The following is a 19,428-nucleotide window of genomic DNA, read 5'->3' as shown; positions in this document are numbered from 1 at the left end:
TTCGTGACAGTAAAATTAGTCTGATTACTTATTGAACAGCCCTCGTAAATAGAACATATCAGGCTATTCAGCACAATTTTTTTGGTGAAGATTGCAAATTAAATATTGAAATAAATTTAGTTTAATCCTTTATCCAAGTGTGAGCAAACAAAGTTTGCACCTGAAAGTATCTTCAGGACTGGGGTAAGTTGGTACAACACTGGGCAACTCGTTGCAAAGGTGGAGCAAGTTAACATCACTCCTATCTCAGTATCTCCCATAATGCAAAACACATCTCCTTGTGGATATGTATAATGTTATGCATTAAGGGAAGGGCCACTACTCAGACTAGGTAGAGATGACCTTGCTAATGCTTCTACCTGATATCTCCACTTGGGCCTGGCTCCCACTGAAGAGACCTCAAAAAGGGTCGAAACTAGTCTGGGTAGTGGCCCTTCCCTTAATGCATAACATTATACATATCCGCAAGGAGATGTGCTTTGCATTATGGGAGATACTGAGATAGGAGTGATGTTAGCTTGCTCCACCTTTGCAACGAGTTGCCCGGTGTTGTACCAACTTACCCTAGTAAGTTGGATAAAGGATTAAACTAAATTTATTACAGTCTAACCAAGTGAAAAATAAACTTTCAATAAATATTGAAACCGATTAAACTACCAGTGGATAAGCAGCTAGTTGAATAAATTTATATGGAGTAAGAGAGAGATTATTAAAAACATTCAAATAACAGTATACAAGAAAATTTAACAAAGTAATTTTTAACTTCTCACGCTTCTTTCAGCAAGTTAATCAAAGACTATAAACTGTAGGTATGAGATTTCTGAGAAAAATTAAGCGGGTTGAACAGATGCCATCATTGGCAGGATCATATTAGAAATGAAGATATTAAGAACTTGACATTGGATTGAAGAAAATGTAATCAGAGCCTGCTTATTCTTTAATCTAAGTTGTTATGGTCAATTAAACTGAATGAGTTTTCAATGTCAGTATTGCTGGAAAGAGATCTAAAGATCTTAAAATATAAGATCTGACAGTATTGCTGTCATGACAAATAACAGGATAATTTAATGGAAAATTGTTGAGAGGAAGTTAGTAACAGTGTAACTTTTATCATATAGTACTATCATATTATCCTTGAGAGTATATAAATCAGGAATTTGAAGATATATTAACCCTCTTGATAGTCCTAATGTTTGTCATAAGCTTAATTTTCTTCAGCATATTTTTACAAGATATTCACATGCCATTTGAAGAGATGATGGTACTATTTTATTTCAAAATGACCATTGGGTAATCATGATATAGTATTTTTTATTTTAAAAGTTTTGTTTATAAAGTTCTTTTCCTGAGGGGGGGGGTGACTGAATAAGTATGTGGTTTTTGTTTTTTATTCAGGTTTACACTGCAAGAAATGATTTTCTTGTGAATCTAGAAAAATTGACTTATTACTGCTATTGTTGATTATAGACTTTTATTTTGCAGGCTGCTGGTGTAACAGTTGTAAGACGTCCTGACAGAAAGGTATGGTTTCTAATGTGATTAGAATTCATCAAAATTGACAAGTTCCTGTAATTTTACAAATCATACTACAGTGAGTTACATGTTATGATTTCCTAATATCCAACCTTTAGTTGCAGTTTTACCTATAATCTGAACATTGAACCTCATAGAAACAATCCAAAAATTTATCATTTTGATGTCTGTTATTTGCAGTCTTATCTACTATCAGAACATTGAAACCCAATCTACAGGGCTTGAAAGAAGTGTTTGTCTGTTAGAAGTTTTTTCACTTGGTTATACTATAAATTAAAGATACCAAGAAATTATGTACTTGGTTTAATCCATTATCCGAGTGTAAGCAACAAAGTTTGCACCTGAAGTAATTTCAGAACTAGGGCAACTCGTGGTAAAGGTGGTATGACTTCACATCACTTACCTTAGTATCCCATAATGCACAACACATCTCCTTGCAGACATGTATAATGCTATGCATTATGGGAAGGGTCACTACCCAGACCATTTTGACCTTTATTGAAAAAAACTTCCAACAACTTTTCTCTAATCCAGAATAATTTAATAATGAGGTGTGACATCTTTTGGCAACTGGTATAGAAAAATATGACTTCTGCATTACTTCAGCCTTAGTATCACCTCTGGGTCTGGCTTCCACTGAAGAGACCTCAATAAAGGTTGAAACTGGTCCGGGTAGTGACCCTTCCAATAATACGTAGCATTATACATGTCTGCTAGGAGATGTGTTTTGCATTATGGACAAATATACTAAGGCAAGTAATGTGAAGTCTTAGCTTCCTTATATGAGTTGCCCCAGTCCTGAAAATTATTCAGGTGCAAACTTTGTTTGTTTGTTTGCTACACTTGGATAAAGGATTAAACCAAGTGTATAATTTCTTGGTATCTTTAATTTGAAGTGTTTGTCTGCTCATCTGTGATGAGTGAGAATAGTCTTATCTGTTTTTACTCATCAACATATTAGTGTCTTGATGAGTAAAAAAATTAGAAGAGGAGTTTTCAGTTTAATAGTTAGTTTTATTTACATAATGCTGATTCTGTGGTCTTTGTTTTATGTTATAAAAATTTTTGTACATAAATAGTTATTGTATCTAACAAATGCTTGTTTTGTCAATGTCACGTATCTTATCATAATGGAATACAAATAATTTTATCTTAACAGCTTAAATGTACCATGAATTAACCAGCTAATTGCAACCTAATTGAAGCCCTACAAAATCCAAAAAGGAAAAAAAAAGTGTATAAATTATTAAAAAAACGTTACATCTTGACTCAAAGAAATTATCTTTAAATTTACCGGAGAGAACCAAAAAGCTTAAACCCTATCATGTCAAACCATACCAGATATATGGGGTCCTTAAATTCACAAACCTAATACCTCCATTCATCCAATAGTAGACATCATAGACACATACAAAACTGGCCAAAAATTTATCTGCATCACTTCCCTCCCTTAGACAACACTCTCTCATCTATTAAAAACTCTTTACACTTTAAAACATTAATAAAAAATCTGTCATTGGAAATTCTGATATCATGGTCATTTTGATATTTCACTAATGTTATATTTGACAGAGACCTTTGATCTCATCAAGCCACACTTCTTCCCTGACATAACTGAATTATTCAGAATCACCATATATACAGGTTATTTCTTATGGAAAGGAAAAATATACAAACTGGATAGGACTATAATGGGTTTCCTTCTTTCATGTCTCTAGCTAACTTCTATATGTAACATTTTGAAAGCTAAAGTCAGGACCAGTACTAAGGAAATCGAACTGAATGATAGTTTTACTCTCTTGAGGTTTCTGCATGGTCTCCAGAGAGAACCAACCAATGAAACCTTTATCAGTACTAATAAAAGGTGAATATATGGATGCCTGGGCAGTGCTCATGTCTTTTAAGTAGTGCAAGCTAAGGCAATTCAGTGATGCCGAGGATTGTACGGGGGGGGGTCTGAAAAGTTCTCGGCCTCGACCATAGATGCCAACACTATTGGGAAGAGTTTTTTTTTTTCCAAGTTGGTACATCTGTCATAAGTATCCATGTGAAATTGCCAGTCATTCTATCAAGTAGTTTGTTTTATACAGCTGTCTGAAGCAAAAGTGTTGTCTGTGTCCCTTGAAATGGATAAAATTGAGTATCGTGCAGTTATAAAATTCTTTGTAAAAGAAGTTTTAATGCCAAAAGAAATTCATTTGAAGTTCATAAATGTTTATGGTCCCTCTTTTTTGTTTTCGACAATTAAGAAATGGGCTGCATCTTCAAGGCCATACCAGCCTTGCAGATGATCCACGTGAAGGACGTCCAAAAAAGCGTAACAACACCAGAAATCATGATCAAGTGCACAATATGGTATTGGATGACCGGTGAGTCAAAGTGCATGAAATTGCTGAGACTATAGGCATTTCAAAAGAATGTGCAGGATATATTTTGCATGAAGAATTGCATATGAAAACACTTTGTTCAAGATGGGTGCTGTGCTTGCTCACAGCAGATACTTGCATGAAAATCTCTAAACAGTGCTGGGAACGTTTTAACAAGAATAAAATTGATTTTGTGCATCAATTTATTACTATGGATGAGACTTGGATTCACCATTACACATCAGAATCCAAACAGCCGGCAAAACAGTGGACAGAAGCCAGAGGACAAAGTCGGTTCCATCAGCAGGAAAGGTCATGGCATCAGTGTTTTGGGATGCTAAAGGCATTTTGTTTATTAATTATCTTGAAAAGAGTAAAACAATAACTGGGGAATTATTCCGATCTTTTAACCAGACTAGATGAAAAAATTCACGAAGAAAGACCCGGTTTACAGAAGAAAAAAATTATCTTTCATCAGGACAGTGCACCTCCCACAAAAGTGTTTTGGCAATGGGAAAATTAAGTGATCTGCACTATGAATTGTTGGAACATCCACCCTATTTCCCAGATTTGGCACCCTCTGACTTCTCTCTCTTCCTCGCTTGTCAGCATTTTTCTTCGAATCAAGAGGTGATTGCAGCTGTAGAGGGGTATTTTGAAGATCTTACTGAGAACCACTACAGCGACGGGATAATGGCGCTGGAATAAATATAGTTGGAAAAAAAAAAAAAATTGAAATTATAAATTCGTTTTTTCATTGTTAGGCCGAGAACTTTTCAGACCATCCTCGTATTCTTGTAAGCTCTCAGATCAACTCGCGAAACTCATAGTTTCTACAAACATTTGGCTTTGAAATAACGTTGAATCTAGTATCCACTTTGCCTATGTAATTTTACATTGCTGAAATGAAGCCTTTTGGCTCTTTCTTTAGTAATAGCATGACAATATCTGCTATTAATTGCAGATGGATAGCTCCATCTACGACTATTAGAATTCAAACAATAAATAATTATTATTCCTGAAACACAGGGATGAGGAGTGCTACTTAGAATGACTTCCCATAATTGTAAAAGTTTGTTCTTGTTGAATTCGATCAGTGGATGTGGGCTTCACAACTCTTTGTATAATCTTTCAAGTAAAAAAAATAGCTTCTGTGTAAGACTAGTTTTATTCCAGTGAATTCTATGCCTAGGATGAGGCATGGCTGGCTAAACCAGACATCTGATTCATGAAGTTGAATATAATCTTGATGTTCTTCCTTATTAATATCAACTGTTACAATAGAATTATTACTGATTATTAATGATTTTCTGCCTGATACTGTGAAATTATTTGATTTTGTCATAAATTCAGATTACTTTTTATGTCAAAACAAACTTTATAAACTGCTTTAAGGGATTGCAGTGCAGTGGATGTCTCCTATTTCCGTTTGGAACTCTTCCTTGTTGCGGGCTTTATGAATTTCTTGAGAAAATTAATTCGTTAAACCTAAGAATTAAATTTACCCTTGAAGCAGGAGAAAACAATTGCATCTTTTCAGCTCTTAGTTCATCACCTTTGTCAGAAATATAATGTGATTAAAAGTTTAGTTCACCATGCACATGAACTGTGTTCCACTAATTCTCTTTTAAATAAGAAACTATCCTTTATCAGCACTGCTTCTGTCTCTGATGGATATAATTCCAAATGGATTAATTAAAACAATAATAATAAATTAAGGCCAATTAATAAGAATTTTAATTGGCCTTCATCCAAATCCAGGTCTCCCATTACATTCTCTCTTTTAGTTTGTATAGTGTTCACATTGCAAATTCCTCCAACCATTGAATACTATTCTCACGCTCGGGATGGTGCCTCTAAGATTTCTCTAAACATACCAAAAAGTGTACAGTAATCCGTCAATTAATGTGCCCCCGATTAGTGCGTCATTTTTTTTTTGATACCCAAATTCGATTAGTGCGTCTATATACATCTTAAAAATAAATGTTACAGATTTTAAAAATTTTCTATCTATACATTTTTATGGCTAACTATTTTAAAAATCACTCACCAGAATGAAATAATTTAGTTACCGATTTAAAACATTTTACAAAGTTATTTTTAATGGCATACTACACTACTTCCATGTATACTATGTTCCAAATTTTTACTGCCAAAATTTATGTCGTCTGCTATAGTACGCCCACAGATTTGAGACACTTCTTCGCATGTCACAAAAAGGAGAATCCATTCCAATAATAATGTAATTCATCCATCTTCTGGGATAAGTTGTTTATTATTACACGTTGGAATATTCTCTTTTATGATCATTGTAGTTTTTAAAGTGGTAAGTATTTTGCTTGTATAACAGTTGGGAAATTTTATCTATAAAGCACGTGATTTCGCGTGTTGGCGACCAATTCGTATATCTCCCCTTCAATGATAATGTCCAAGAGTTAATTAAATCTCATTCTGAAGAATTAAGTGATTCCAACCTGCTAAATTTAGATGTACAGCTGGAAGATACTGAAGAATATGAAGAAAATTTAACCACTGATAGTCAGCCAAAAGAGATTTCACAGAAACAAATTGAAAATATTTTTCGTACAATCGAAGTTTTTAAGCAGCAATGCTTAGAGACTGACCCTGATGAAGAGTGAAGCAGTAAAATTTGCAGAAGAGTAGAAAAGGCAATAGGGCCATACTGTCAGTTGTATGAAAAAAAGAAACAAAATGCCTGCCAAACTATGTTAGCTCAATTCTTTGTTAAGAAGTAGAATAATAAAATTTATATTCTGAATATGTTTTATTGTCTTTCAGCTTCATGGTTTTCCTTTAACTAGGCCCTGAGACATACCTTAATTCTTTTATAAAAAAATTAAGGTTCAAAAAAGAAATTTGAGGAACGAATTATACTTTTTCCGATAGGTTATTATATTCAATTAGTGCGTTTTCGATTAATGCGCCTGTTTTAAAGAACGCATTAGGTGCACTAATCGAGGGATTGCTGTAGTTGTTCATTGATGAATGAACCATCTCTCACCAGTTTACTACACTTCTTTTCACATTGACATTTATCTCTACTTGTTTTTTCTCTTAAGACTTCCATGATTTCTGTTTGTGAGAATTTGAATCAGTAATGCTTCTACTGTACTCTAAATCTGTCAAAACATGTATAGGAGGTCGTCATCTATCTTTCATAGTTAACTCCAGAGGCACAGATTTTTCTTCTTCATTCATCCATTTTACTGCTGTCTTTTGGAATGTTTTCAATATGCAGATCTTCAAATTGAATGTTAGTTTCTCAGTTTTCTATCTTTCCATGGTACTAATGTAATATAGGTGGGATGCTTAAGGGTCAAAGCTGTATAACTGAGAGGAGACCTCCACATAGCTTTTAAAGGAATGCGGAGAACTGACCAGGGCTTCTGACCTAATGTCCAATCCTCACCTTCTCGTGGTGCACCCTGTTGGGTATCTACTTTGATACTGAACGAACGAGGATGGGCTGGCAATTTGGGATTTAGCCGACCAAATTGTATTCTTATTGGTTAAACCAAAATAAAAAATGATGGTACAACATGACAAAATTTCATGCCGGCTGGGGCGTCGCCCGGTTAAACAAGGCCCCCGTTGTTTTCGCCAGGGAACCAGGGCGAACAGCTAAAAGTCAGCTACTGGAACAAATCTGAAAACAAACCCCAACTCAACATCACCAAAGTTAAAGATCGGTACTATCAACGTAAGAAGCCTGAATGGCAAAGAAATGGAGCTAGCTGAGGAATTAGATAAGTACCAGATCGACATAATAGGGGTGACTGAAACAAAAAAGACCAAAACTGGTGAGATCTTTCTGAGCAATAAATACAAAATGTTATATTCAGGCAATGACAATCAAGGAAAAGAAGGAGTAGCCATAATATTCAACACAAAATACAAGGCTAATCTTCTTGAATGGCAGTCAGTCTCAAGTAGAGTAATGTGGGCAAATATGAGAATGGGGAACTGGACAATGAGACTTATTTGTGCCTATGGTCCCACAGAAGGTTCTACTAAGGTAGAAGTGGAGGAATTTTTTGAGGCTTTAGAAAAAGCAACTGACACAATGAAAAAGGAAAAGTTGGTCCTTGTTTGGGACCTAATAGCAGAGTAGGAAATGATTGTGAGACATACAAAAATATTTTGGGAAAATTTGGAGAAAAGAGCAAAGCTAATAATAATGGCAAATATCTGTTGGATTTCTGCTCAGGACATGGACTGGTTATTACTAACACCATGTTCCAACATAAAACTGTGCACAAATTCACATGGAGAGAAGAGGCTAGGAATAAGAAAAGTCTCATTGACTATGTTATTGTTGATAGTGATGTTTTCTCCCTGGTGCAGGACACCAGAGTGTACAGAGGATTTGAAATTGGAAGTGATCACTATTTAGTCTTGAGCAGGATAAAATTGAATTTCATATTGAAAAGAATAACATGTAAGAAAGTTTTAAAGCGAATAAAAGTTGAGCAGCTCTCAGGTGTGAACTGTAGACTAAAATACAGAAATATTATTGAAAAGAAAATGAAAGAGTTTGAGAACAGGAATCAAACCTTGGAGATTCACTGGCAAACTCTGAAGAAAACATTGATTGATTCTGCCAGAGAGGCATGTGGTGAGGTTGTGTGCAAGGATAAAAAAATCAGAACTCCCTGGTGGACACAGGAAGTTAAAGAGGCAGTGAAGGAAAAGAAGAAAGCATATCAAAAGTTCTTGGCAAATAAGTCAGCTTTTACTCTTCAGAATACAGAGACAAATGTAAGAAAGCTAAACAGTGTGTAAAACTAGCTAAACATAAGTCATGGGAGGACTTTGGCAAGAATATAGAAAATAAATATCAAGAAGGTGGCAAAATATTCTGGAGGTTGTTGAAGAAGCTTAGGAAGGGAGGAAAGAGTGCTGTAAAAGGAGATAGAGACGATAAAAGTGACATGAAAACAGGGAACAAAGATATCCTTGAAGTATGGAGTAATTACTTTGAAAAACTGCTAAATGAAACAAGCAGTGATGACAGCACAGTGATTAAAAAACACTGACCAGGCATGCAGTCAGGAATACATATCCATACTTGAAGTAGAAAAAGCCATCAAAAGCTTGAAATGTGGAAAGACAGCAGGAGTAGATGATATTCGACCAGAAATGCTGAAGTATGGTGGTATAAAAGTCTTACAGTGGCTGCACTGCATAGTTCAGAAAGCCTGGACAGAGGGACGAATTCCCGATGATTGGAGTAGAGCTCTCATAGTATCCATATATAAAAAGGGAAATAAAACTGAATGTGAGAATTACAGAGGTATTTCCCTACTGAGTGTTCCTGGCAAGATCTATGCAAGTATACTCGAGAAACGGTTAAGTAGAATTGTGGAAGAAAAGCTTGGTGAAGAACAAGCTGGATTCAGGTCAAATAGAGGCTGTCAGGATCAGATCTTCACTTTACGACAAATAGTCGAGAAAGCATGGGAATATAACAAAGATCTGTATTTAAGTTTTGTCGATTTGGAAAAGGCATATGACAGGGTGCTAAGAGAAGCTATTCAATACGCTACAGTTATATGGTGTCAGTGGGGCATTATATCAAGCAATACTTAGTCTTTATTTGAGTTGTAAGTCAGCAGTTAGAATTGAAGGAAGTACAGGGAGATGGTTTAATGTTAAATCTGGTGTGAGACAAGGATGTACATTATCCCCTCTGTTATTCATTATCTATATGGATCACATTATGAAGGAAAGTGGTATTAAACCTGATATCAAAATTGCAGATGTTAATATCAGCTCTTTGCTTTATGCGGATGATGTTATACTTCTAAATAAATCCGCTACAAGTCTGTAAGATTCTCTGACTAAATTGAATAGCTGTTGTAATAGATATGGTATGAAGGTCAGCAATAAAAAGACAAAGACAATGAAAATAGGCAGAATCATTGAAATTGTCAACTGTGTTGTGAATGGAGAACCTGTGGAACAAGTAAAACATTTCAGCTATTTAGGCACGATTTTTACTGAAGATGGTAAATTAAATATAGAAATAGACAACAGAATCAGCAAAGCTGGTATGGTGGGAAGTCAATTGAATAAATTCATATGGAATAAGAAAGAAATTAGTCGGAACACTAAATTAGCTGTATACAAGACAGTGTTCAAACCAGTTTTAACTTATGGATCTGAAAGCTGGGTCAGAAGCAAAACACTTGACCAAAGACTAGAGACCACAGATATGAGAGTCCTGAGAAAGATTAGAGGCGTGAACAGATGGCATCAATGGCAATATCATATTAAAAACAAGGATATTAGGAAAGAACTTGACATTGTCGGCATCCAGGAATGCATTAGCAGAGCTAACTCAGGTGGTATGGTCACCTAAATAGAATGGGAGAGGAAAGATTAGCAAAAGAAGTGTTCTCTGCCAGGTTGGCAGGAAAACGACGTAGAGGAAGACCAAGATATAGGTGGATTGATGTGGTACAAAGTGCCTTAGACGATAGAAATATAAGATCTGATAATGTTGGAGTCTTGACAAGTAACAGACTGATTTGGAGGAAAATTGTAGATAGGAAGTTAGTAATGATGTAATTTTTTCATGTAGTACTGTCATATCCTGTACACCCCTTGAGGGTACATGGCAGGAATTTGATGATGATGATGATAATAATGTAATATAGGTTGAACTGCTTCCTGTGTAGGTATGGGATTATCATAGGGGGAAAACTATTAGTACCTATACAGAAGTAACATTTTGAGCAGAAAAGGACAGCATAGTTTTTGAAAGGTGAGGAAGCCACGTATGTGATATGTTTATGTCAGGAAAAGCTAGGGGGTGATTGTTAACTATCCCAAAAAAGAGAAATTTGATCTTGTCTAGAGAGCTGGGTATTATCAAATGTAGTGTTGAGATGCGACATTTTTTTGCTATCACTAATATAGGATTTCTTGGTACATGAGCACTTCTGGTTAAAATGGAGGTGCAGGAAATCCAGGGGATGTGGAAGGAATATCTAAAATCGAGTGATATATGGCAAAAAAAAAAGAAAAAAAAAGTGCATTCAAAATAAATTCCATTAAAATTGAAGAAAATGAATCATTTTAGTAAAATTGAGACTACAACCATGTTAGGAATAATTATTTTAATTTCCCAATGTTTTGACATTCATATTAAGGTCATCATCTGGAGTACACACACACATATATACAAAGACAAACAATATTAAATTTCTAACAGTAAGTCAAAGTGACAATGATTTGATCAATCTTTATCAAATCACAACACTTTGTAAATAAAATTAAAGACATCACACTAGAAAAAAGCGATTTATTAGTCAGTTTTGACATCTCTGCCCTTTTCACGAATGTCCCAATTGATGATACAATTCTACTTTTACTGGCTATTTTGTTTAGCAAAATACTTTTTTACCTACAAAAAGAAAGCACAGCCATGGGCTTATCGCTCTCTCCTCCCCAATTGCTAACTTTTATATGGAAGCTTTTGAGCAACGTACTCTAGTTTAAAATCCAAAGTCTGGCTTAGATACGTTGACAGTATTTTTGTTATCTGGTCCAATGGCCGCCAGACATTAGACACTTTACTCAGCCACCTAAACAATCAACACAAACGCATACAATTCACAATTGAAATTTGAATGTCAGAACTCACTTCCTTTCCTAGATACACTTGTCACACGTCTTCTTTCTGGTAGTCTTTCCTTCACTGTTTACCGTAAGCCTACACATATTGGCCAGTATATATATACCACCACCCAACACAAAAACTAGGTGTCTTTAACACTGAAAAACAGGGCTTTGAAGATTTGCTCCACTGAACAAGCACTTAAACATGAATTAAAAGTTATCAACAATACCTTCTGGGGGAATGGCTACAGCCAAAATTCTTCACAAGACTCCACTTAAAAACAAAAATAAACTAGATTACAATGAAACTAGCCATTCTATACATTTAAGGTATATCAGATAAAATAAACAGAATACTGCAGAAATACAACATTAATGCCACCTTTGAACCTCCTGCAAAATTAAAAAACTTATTCAACTTATCCAAGGATCCACTGACCCACCCTGGAGTATACCGTATTCATTGCACCTGTAATTTGCCCTATATAGGTGAAACAGGATACACAATTCCTATCAGAAAAAAAAGGAACATAAATGGCATATTAAATTTAATAACTATGGTAAATGTGGCCTTTCTGACCATGCCCTGAATACTTGACATAGAATTAACTGGAAAGGCACCTGTTGTTTGCATCACACCAAAACATGGTATGAGCGTAAATTTAAAAAATCCTGTGGAATTCATATCAACCATCCTAATCTTAACAGTAATAGTGGTCTAAAAATCCCAAGAATATCGATGGCACATATTCTACCCACTTAACTTTTTTGTCCAAAAGTTTTAATTATAATAATTAGGACTGTTAGCAATCCAGGATCATAACTCTAATTTAACATTCCTGTTAAATTTATCGATTAGGCCACTACTTTTTTGTATTAAAATCAGTGGCAGCCAGTGAAATCTTAAATGGGGATGCTGCCTATACAAAATAAAATAAAAAAAATTCATTTTTTCCTAATTAGTAACCAATTTATTAATAAATAAATCTGTAGATTTATTTATTAATAAATTGGTTACTGATTAGGAAAAAAAAAATTGTTTATTATTTTGTATAGGCAGCACCCCTACTTAAAACTTCACGGGCCGCCACTGATTAAAACTATCTATGTGAATTTGTTTCTCTGATGATGTTATAAATAGAATATAGTTTTGATGTAGGTTTTTTTTTTCCACTAGATGTCAGGCCAGTAGAATAAAGATTGAGCAAATCATTGTCATTTTGGCTTACTGTTAGAAATGTAATATAGCTTGTCTTTGTATGTATATATATATGTGTGTGTGTGTGTACACTCCAGACAATGTCAGGAAACATCAGGAAATTAATTATTATTATCTGAGACCTCCAGGGAGTCAACGACTCATCAAGGGAAGTTATAAATCACCCAAACTAGCTATCATGGCCTTCCCTTAAATTCATTCACACTAGATGCACTCACTACCCCCAAGGGCAAATTATTCCACTCACTAACTGCTCTCTGGGAGAAAAACCTAGTTCTTACCCCTTTCTTGACTGCAAATAAATTTAACTTCCATGGATGCTCCTGTGTTCTCTGCCTACTTTCCATATAATGAAAAATTTCATCAGTTGATATCCTATAGCACCCATTCAAAAGTCTATAGACCTCTATCATATCACCCCTCTTTCTCATGTTAACCAGAGTCTGCAATCCACATACTCGTAATCTGTCCTCATAATCTAAATCCCATAATCTAGATATAATCTTTGTAAATCTTGTTTGCACCCTTTCCACAGCTTCTTTATCCCCTTGGAACCCAGCAGACCAAATCTGTGCACAATAATCCAGGTGTGGTCTTATCAAAACCTTATAAAGAAACGAAATGACTTCCTTATCCTTACATGTCAAGGTTTGCTTTAACATTGCAATTATCCTCTGATTTGTATTTGCAACTTTTGCTATGTGATCTTTGAACTTTAAATTTCTATCCTCCAATATGCCAAGATCCCTTGCCTGCTCAGTTGTAGTTCTATGGTTGTAGTCTCATAATTTTACTAAAAAGAGTACTGATCATCAAGTAACTCTAAATGACGAAAATTATGTTGATTTTTAAAATCCTTTCTATAAAAATTTTGAAACTGTCTGTGTTAAATTTAAAATTTTCCACAAGTAAATATTAAAAAAGGAAAAAAAGGTTTGTTGTGCATTGAAATTTTTATATATGCTATTCAACTGTTGAATTTTCTGTGGGTTCATCATCTGAATTATATTGGCAGTATGACTTTTGCTATCCTTGCATCATAAAACCACAAATCAATCAATCATCTGCAATATATTCTTGTTGCCTTTAATTGAAGAAGCATGAACTTGAAAGTGTAATTTGTAATATATATGATTGATTGTATATACCATATGTTACCAAGTAAATAAACCTGAATATACACAAACAGAATGGATAACTATGGAAAAATACTCTGTGTGGTCATGTGTGGAAGTTAAGAAAGGAAGCTGTAAGTAAGAGGGTGAGGAGTGGTTTCTTTGCATGAAGGGTGGTTGAAGTGTGGAATACATTGCCTGATAGAGTGGTGAGAGCAAGAATGGTCAGTGAGTTCAAGGAGTGGTGTGATACACTTTGTGTTTCCTAGGAATGACCTCCCACGATGAGTCTTCTGACTCTTGGAGGCCTGAATAACAATAATAATATATAAAAAGCAAGCTTAGTTTTTCTTGTATGTGGCAGTTGGGGGGAGACCTGTAAAAAGTTAAGACTTCCTGATCTAATGACTTTCTAATAATTACTTGCTTTTAGTCAATCTATAAGGTAGGGATAGAGATGAAAAAAACTTGATGTAGTAATGTTTGTTATACAGGATTGATTTTAAAAAACTGGAAAATAAGAATCAGTGTGTTGAGGCTAAAGTGCTCTGAGGGCATCTTGTTGGACGCTTAATATATACAGCACTCAGAAAGGATTTAAACTTATTTTTAATGCTTCCAATTTCGTCTCAGTCACTGAGACATCTTCAGGGATTACAAAAAACTAATGTAACACACACTCAAATACAACACAATACTAAGTGAAACACGTGGGTGACTCCAAAGTCCTATCTGGGTGGTGTGCCTTCTATGGGCATTTGTAGGTGTATTTTCAGTCAAAAAAAGCCCTCTGTATATATATATATATATATATATAAATGTGCCAGCCTGCACTGTTAAGAGCAGATTGTCTCAACTTGTGCCATCCTCTCTGCGATGAACACCACCATCGGCTCCTTACAATCAGAGCTCTCTGCGATACTCAACCCTGAACTTTGGTCCATTCTCTTGGACATCTCAGAAGCTTCCACATAGAAAGAATTCCAAAAAATAAAAAATAAGCACATCAAAAAGTATAACAACCTGTGTAAATCAAAAACACAATTGCAAGTTCAACCAATAACATCAGGCTTGACGTTGCCAATATCCTTGCCCAGTTGTCATCTCCAAAAAGTAATTTATTGTCCTGCCAGCTCACTGCTCAGAAAATTATGGAAAGAAAAAAAAAAAAAATATTACCACCACCAGAGCAGATAATAATGCCACAGAATATAATCAAAAAATGGAGATTATCCTCTGAGATCGTGCTACCTACATCCCACTAGAACACGATGTCACGAAAACAAAAGTTAAAATATTAAAAAAAAACTTACTTAAAAAAAATCCACCTCGCTGCCCGACATTACAAAAAAAACACCTCAAACCTTTTGGTTCTTGTCCCCCCCACAATATACAGTTTACCAAAATTCCACAAACCTAATTCCCCCTGAAGATCTGTGGTAGATGCCACTGATGCACCATGTTATAAACTGTCAAAGCAGCTGGCTAACTCTCTCACCCCCTGCCCTCACTGTTGACACCTTAACACACTTAAAAATGTTTTTCCTTCTGATATCTTAGATCTCTTTTCCTTTGGCATCAGTTCTAGTTATTTTTCTTGAAAGAATAAAATTTACAAACAAATAGAGGGAAATACTATGGGTTCCCCCCCCCCCTCATCTCCTCTTGCCAATTTTTACATGGAATATTTTGAAAAAACGAGCTATAGACTCAGCCCCTCTCAAACCTTCTATCTGGCTAAGATATAGCTCTATTTGGCCTCATGGCCCAGACATATTAGACTCCTTCCTTAGTCACCTCAACAGCCTACGTCCAAGAATCCAGTTTACAATGGCAAAGGAAAATGCTTTCTTTCACTGTATATAGAAAACCTACTCACACAGGCAGATACATTCACAAACTCTACCACCACCACCCCTCTCAACAATATGGCATTATTAAAACTCTAACCAAGAAAGCCCACAATCTTTGTTCTAGTGGAACTGCCCTTTCAACCAAACTCAACCACAGACATAATACCTTCGTTTTCAATGGCTACAACGATTACAGAATTAAAAAAATAATCAGTTCCTCCCTGATTCCCTGGCCATCTCTTTAGAAGGAGTTGAAAAATGCCATCACTATACCCTATATCTGTAGCACATCAGAAAAAATAGTCAAGTCCTTAAAAAAGTACAACCTCCACACAGCATTTAAGCCTCACCATATACTTGCTACCCATATCTGTTCTACCAAAGATCAGTTTCCTCTTCTCTCACTGCCTGGAGTTGAAAGTACCATGTTCCTGCAAGCTGACATACTTTAGACAGGCAGGTAGATCAACAACCATCTGCTTAGAAGAACACAAATCATACATCTTCAATCACGACTGTGGTCAGTCTGGCCTTGCAGCCCATGTTTTGGATACAACCCACAGGATATCCTGGGAAAAAACCACCATTCTCCACCATAGTAAATTCAAAAAGAAAGAATATTTTTAGAATCTGCGACGGCATTCAGAAATCGACTGAATTTAAATAAATACGGCTGCATGAAACTTTCCCAAAATTTGGGAAACATTAATTATCAGAGATCCCACCTTATATACTAGGCCATCTACAAATGCACATAAATAGGACTTTTTAGAACCTAGATAGAGTCATCCACATGTTTCACTTAGTGTTGTGTTGTATTTGAGTGTGTTACATTAGTTTTTTTGTAATCCCTGAAGAAGTCTCAGTGACTGAGATGAAATATTGGAAGCATTAAAATCAGTTTTAAAAAAAAGGAAAAAAAGAAGTAATCCACACAATGTTGATTCCTCACAAGTTGTATAATGAACGTGTACACGTTCATTCATTAAGTAATAGCAGATTTTAGTTGTATTCTTTGATTCCTCCGACTTAAGTATAAATTATGTCTTTATTTTTGTTTCATTTAGGTTTTAGTTTGTATCTTTTATATTATATGTTTCCAGGTATTCCCCTGATTATCTGGTACAGAGCTATTCAACCTCATGGGTTAGGTGGCCCATGGGGCATTGTTAGTATTTTTAAAGAAATGGGTAGTTTATTATGTTATATTTATTTAAGCTGGCATAAACTTGGTTATTGATCAGAGAGCTAGATAACTGGGTTTGTGGTTAATTGAATTGTTGGATAAGTATACAAATAATTGTGAAATTACTATGCAGGAATGGGCATATAATTTATTTATTTATTTTTATCAGGAACTTCTAGCATATTTAAACGGTGAAACTGCATCTTCTGCAAGCATTGATAAAAGTGCTCCCATTGAAATTCCTACTCAAGGTAAGTTTTTTTTTAATAAAGTGAAATAAAATGAAATTCAATAAAAGTTTAATGAAATGAAAATTATTAACTCATCATCATCATCAAATTCCTGACATGTACCCTCAAGGGGTGTACAGGATATGATAGTACTATATGAAAAATTTACATCATTACTAACTTCCTATCTACAATTTTCCTCCAAATCAGTCTGTTACATGTCAAGACTCCAATTATCAGATCTTATATTTCTATCATCTAAGGCACATTGTACCGTATCAATCCACCTATATCTTGGTCTTCCTCTGGGTCGTTTTCCTGCCAACCTGGCAGAGAACACTTGTTTTGCTAATCTTTCCTCGCCCATTCTATTTAAGTGACCATACCACCTGAGTTAGCTCTGCTAATGCATTCCTGGATGCCGACAATGTCAAGTTCTTTCCTAATATCCTTGTTTTTAATATGATATTGCCATTGATGCCATCTGTTCACGCCTCTAATCTTTCTCAGGACTCTCATATCTGCGGTCTCTAGTCTTTGGTCAAGTGTTTTACTTCTGACCCAGCTCTCAGATCCCTAAGTTAGAACTGGTTTGAACACTGTCTTGTATACAGCTAATTTAGTGTTCCAACTAATTTCTCTCTTATTCCATATGAATTTATTCAATTGACTTCCTACCATACCAGCTTTGTTGATTCTGTTGTCTATTTCCATATTTAATTTACCATCTTCAGTAAAAAATCGTGCCTAAGTAGCTGAAATGTTTTACTTGTTCCACAGGTTCTCCGTTCACAACACAATTGACATTTTCAACAATTCTACCTATTTTCATTGTCTTTGTCTTTTTAATGCTGACCTTCATACCATTATTATTAACTGGATTTTCAAAAGATTAACAATGAGTTCTCAAATCTAAGTTAGAGCTTTTCTGTCATTATTCCTTATGCTATATCATGTATCATGGATTCATGTTCACTATTGATCTTTGTTCTTTCTTTCTTATCCATCAAAACAGAAGTGAAACAGCTCAAATGTAATCAAATTTTTTGAAAATTTTCCCAATACTGTTACTTTATTTTATGGAATTGTAACATTATAATATTTGTTTATAATTTAATTGTTAATTGACATCGACTGTGCCATTGTTATATTCTACGTTTATTATTAACTTTGTATTTCCATCAACCATGCCTTTGTTATTCCTTTACACGCGCATCTTAGGCCTAACTTACTTCTTCTACTTTACTCGGTCATTACAATAATCTGCTTAAAATAGACCTGTCTGTTAATCCCTAATAATCTTGTTCCCACTGCTAGTGAATGACCTTTGTTATTAGTCTATCCACGATAAACAGGTTACCAACTCTCACACTATGAAATCAGAAAAATTTATTTGTTTATCAATTGTGCCATTCTAATTTGTAATTATAGCCTGAGAATTAAAGTATGGAACATCAAATTTAACTTACACAATCTCTTATAGCTAGTTGTGGTGATTTTTTTTATCAAACAAGATCACAGGTTTGCTAATTTTTTTGGTGACAGTACATTGGCAATAGATCAGGCAAGATAGTTACACAAACAAAACATTTTATTTTGATCTTAGTATGAAACTACAAATCACAATGTAAGAGGGAGAAAATCTTTCTCAATCTAGTCATATACGCATTAAGTGCAACATATAATTAATTTTCTCTGACATAAACTTGCTTAACCCTTTACATTGTTAACTCGTGTAAATTTAACATGCAGTTATTCCTTATGTACTAACTTAGCTAATCCCCATTCATTCTATATATAAAACTCGCATTTGTTTTGTTTCCCTTCATTAACATAACTGGTTACTTATCTAGTCATTAACAATTTCCTCTAAGCACTATCATTACATACATAAATTCCAACGGTAAGCTTTTAAAACATTAACAAAACTCATGCTTACTCACAGTAGACTTCACAGATACAGTCCAGTTAACATGAACAATTCTTCAGCTAGGTTAGCTTAACCTTGCAACCTTTTTCCTGGAAAACGACTGTTGACTCGACGATATGGCAGTTCTGTACTCTTGCAGTTGCCAAGAATTTTAGGTAGATTTTCTCCGTTGGAAACAGCAAATGTGCTGCCAGTGTCTTCCGCTATGCCCACGGATAGCTGTACGCTTTGAGCACATTGTTAGAATCTGGCTGGGGTTCTATCGAAGTACGGCCTCGCCTTCACCACTACCCCGTCCACCAAAAGGGACTGACGCCAGAAGCCTCCAAACTCAGGGGTCACCCGCCGGCAT

The 19,428-nt window shown here is 35.1% G+C and overlaps 1 protein-coding gene across 1 annotated transcript in view; it reads left to right on the top strand.

Moving 5' to 3' along the window:
- hyx (cell division cycle 73 hyrax) overlaps positions 1–19,428 on the top strand; it is a 199,560-nt gene that overhangs the window by 31,698 nt on the left and 148,434 nt on the right. The window contains exons 3-4 of the mRNA XM_090396538.1: positions 1,483–1,521; positions 17,086–17,167. Coding sequence (XP_090252664.1) covers positions 1,483–1,521; positions 17,086–17,167 — 121 coding nt within the window. The remainder of the gene's footprint in view (positions 1–1,482; positions 1,522–17,085; positions 17,168–19,428) is intronic.

The sequence above is a fragment of the Typopeltis vanoorti genome, chromosome 8 (assembly GCF_054136105.1).
Source record: "Typopeltis vanoorti isolate ZY-2024b chromosome 8, IOZ_Tvanoo_1.0, whole genome shotgun sequence".
NCBI lineage: Eukaryota > Metazoa > Arthropoda > Arachnida > Uropygi > Thelyphonidae > Typopeltis > Typopeltis vanoorti.
This window is presented reverse-complemented; position numbering and strand designations above follow the sequence as displayed.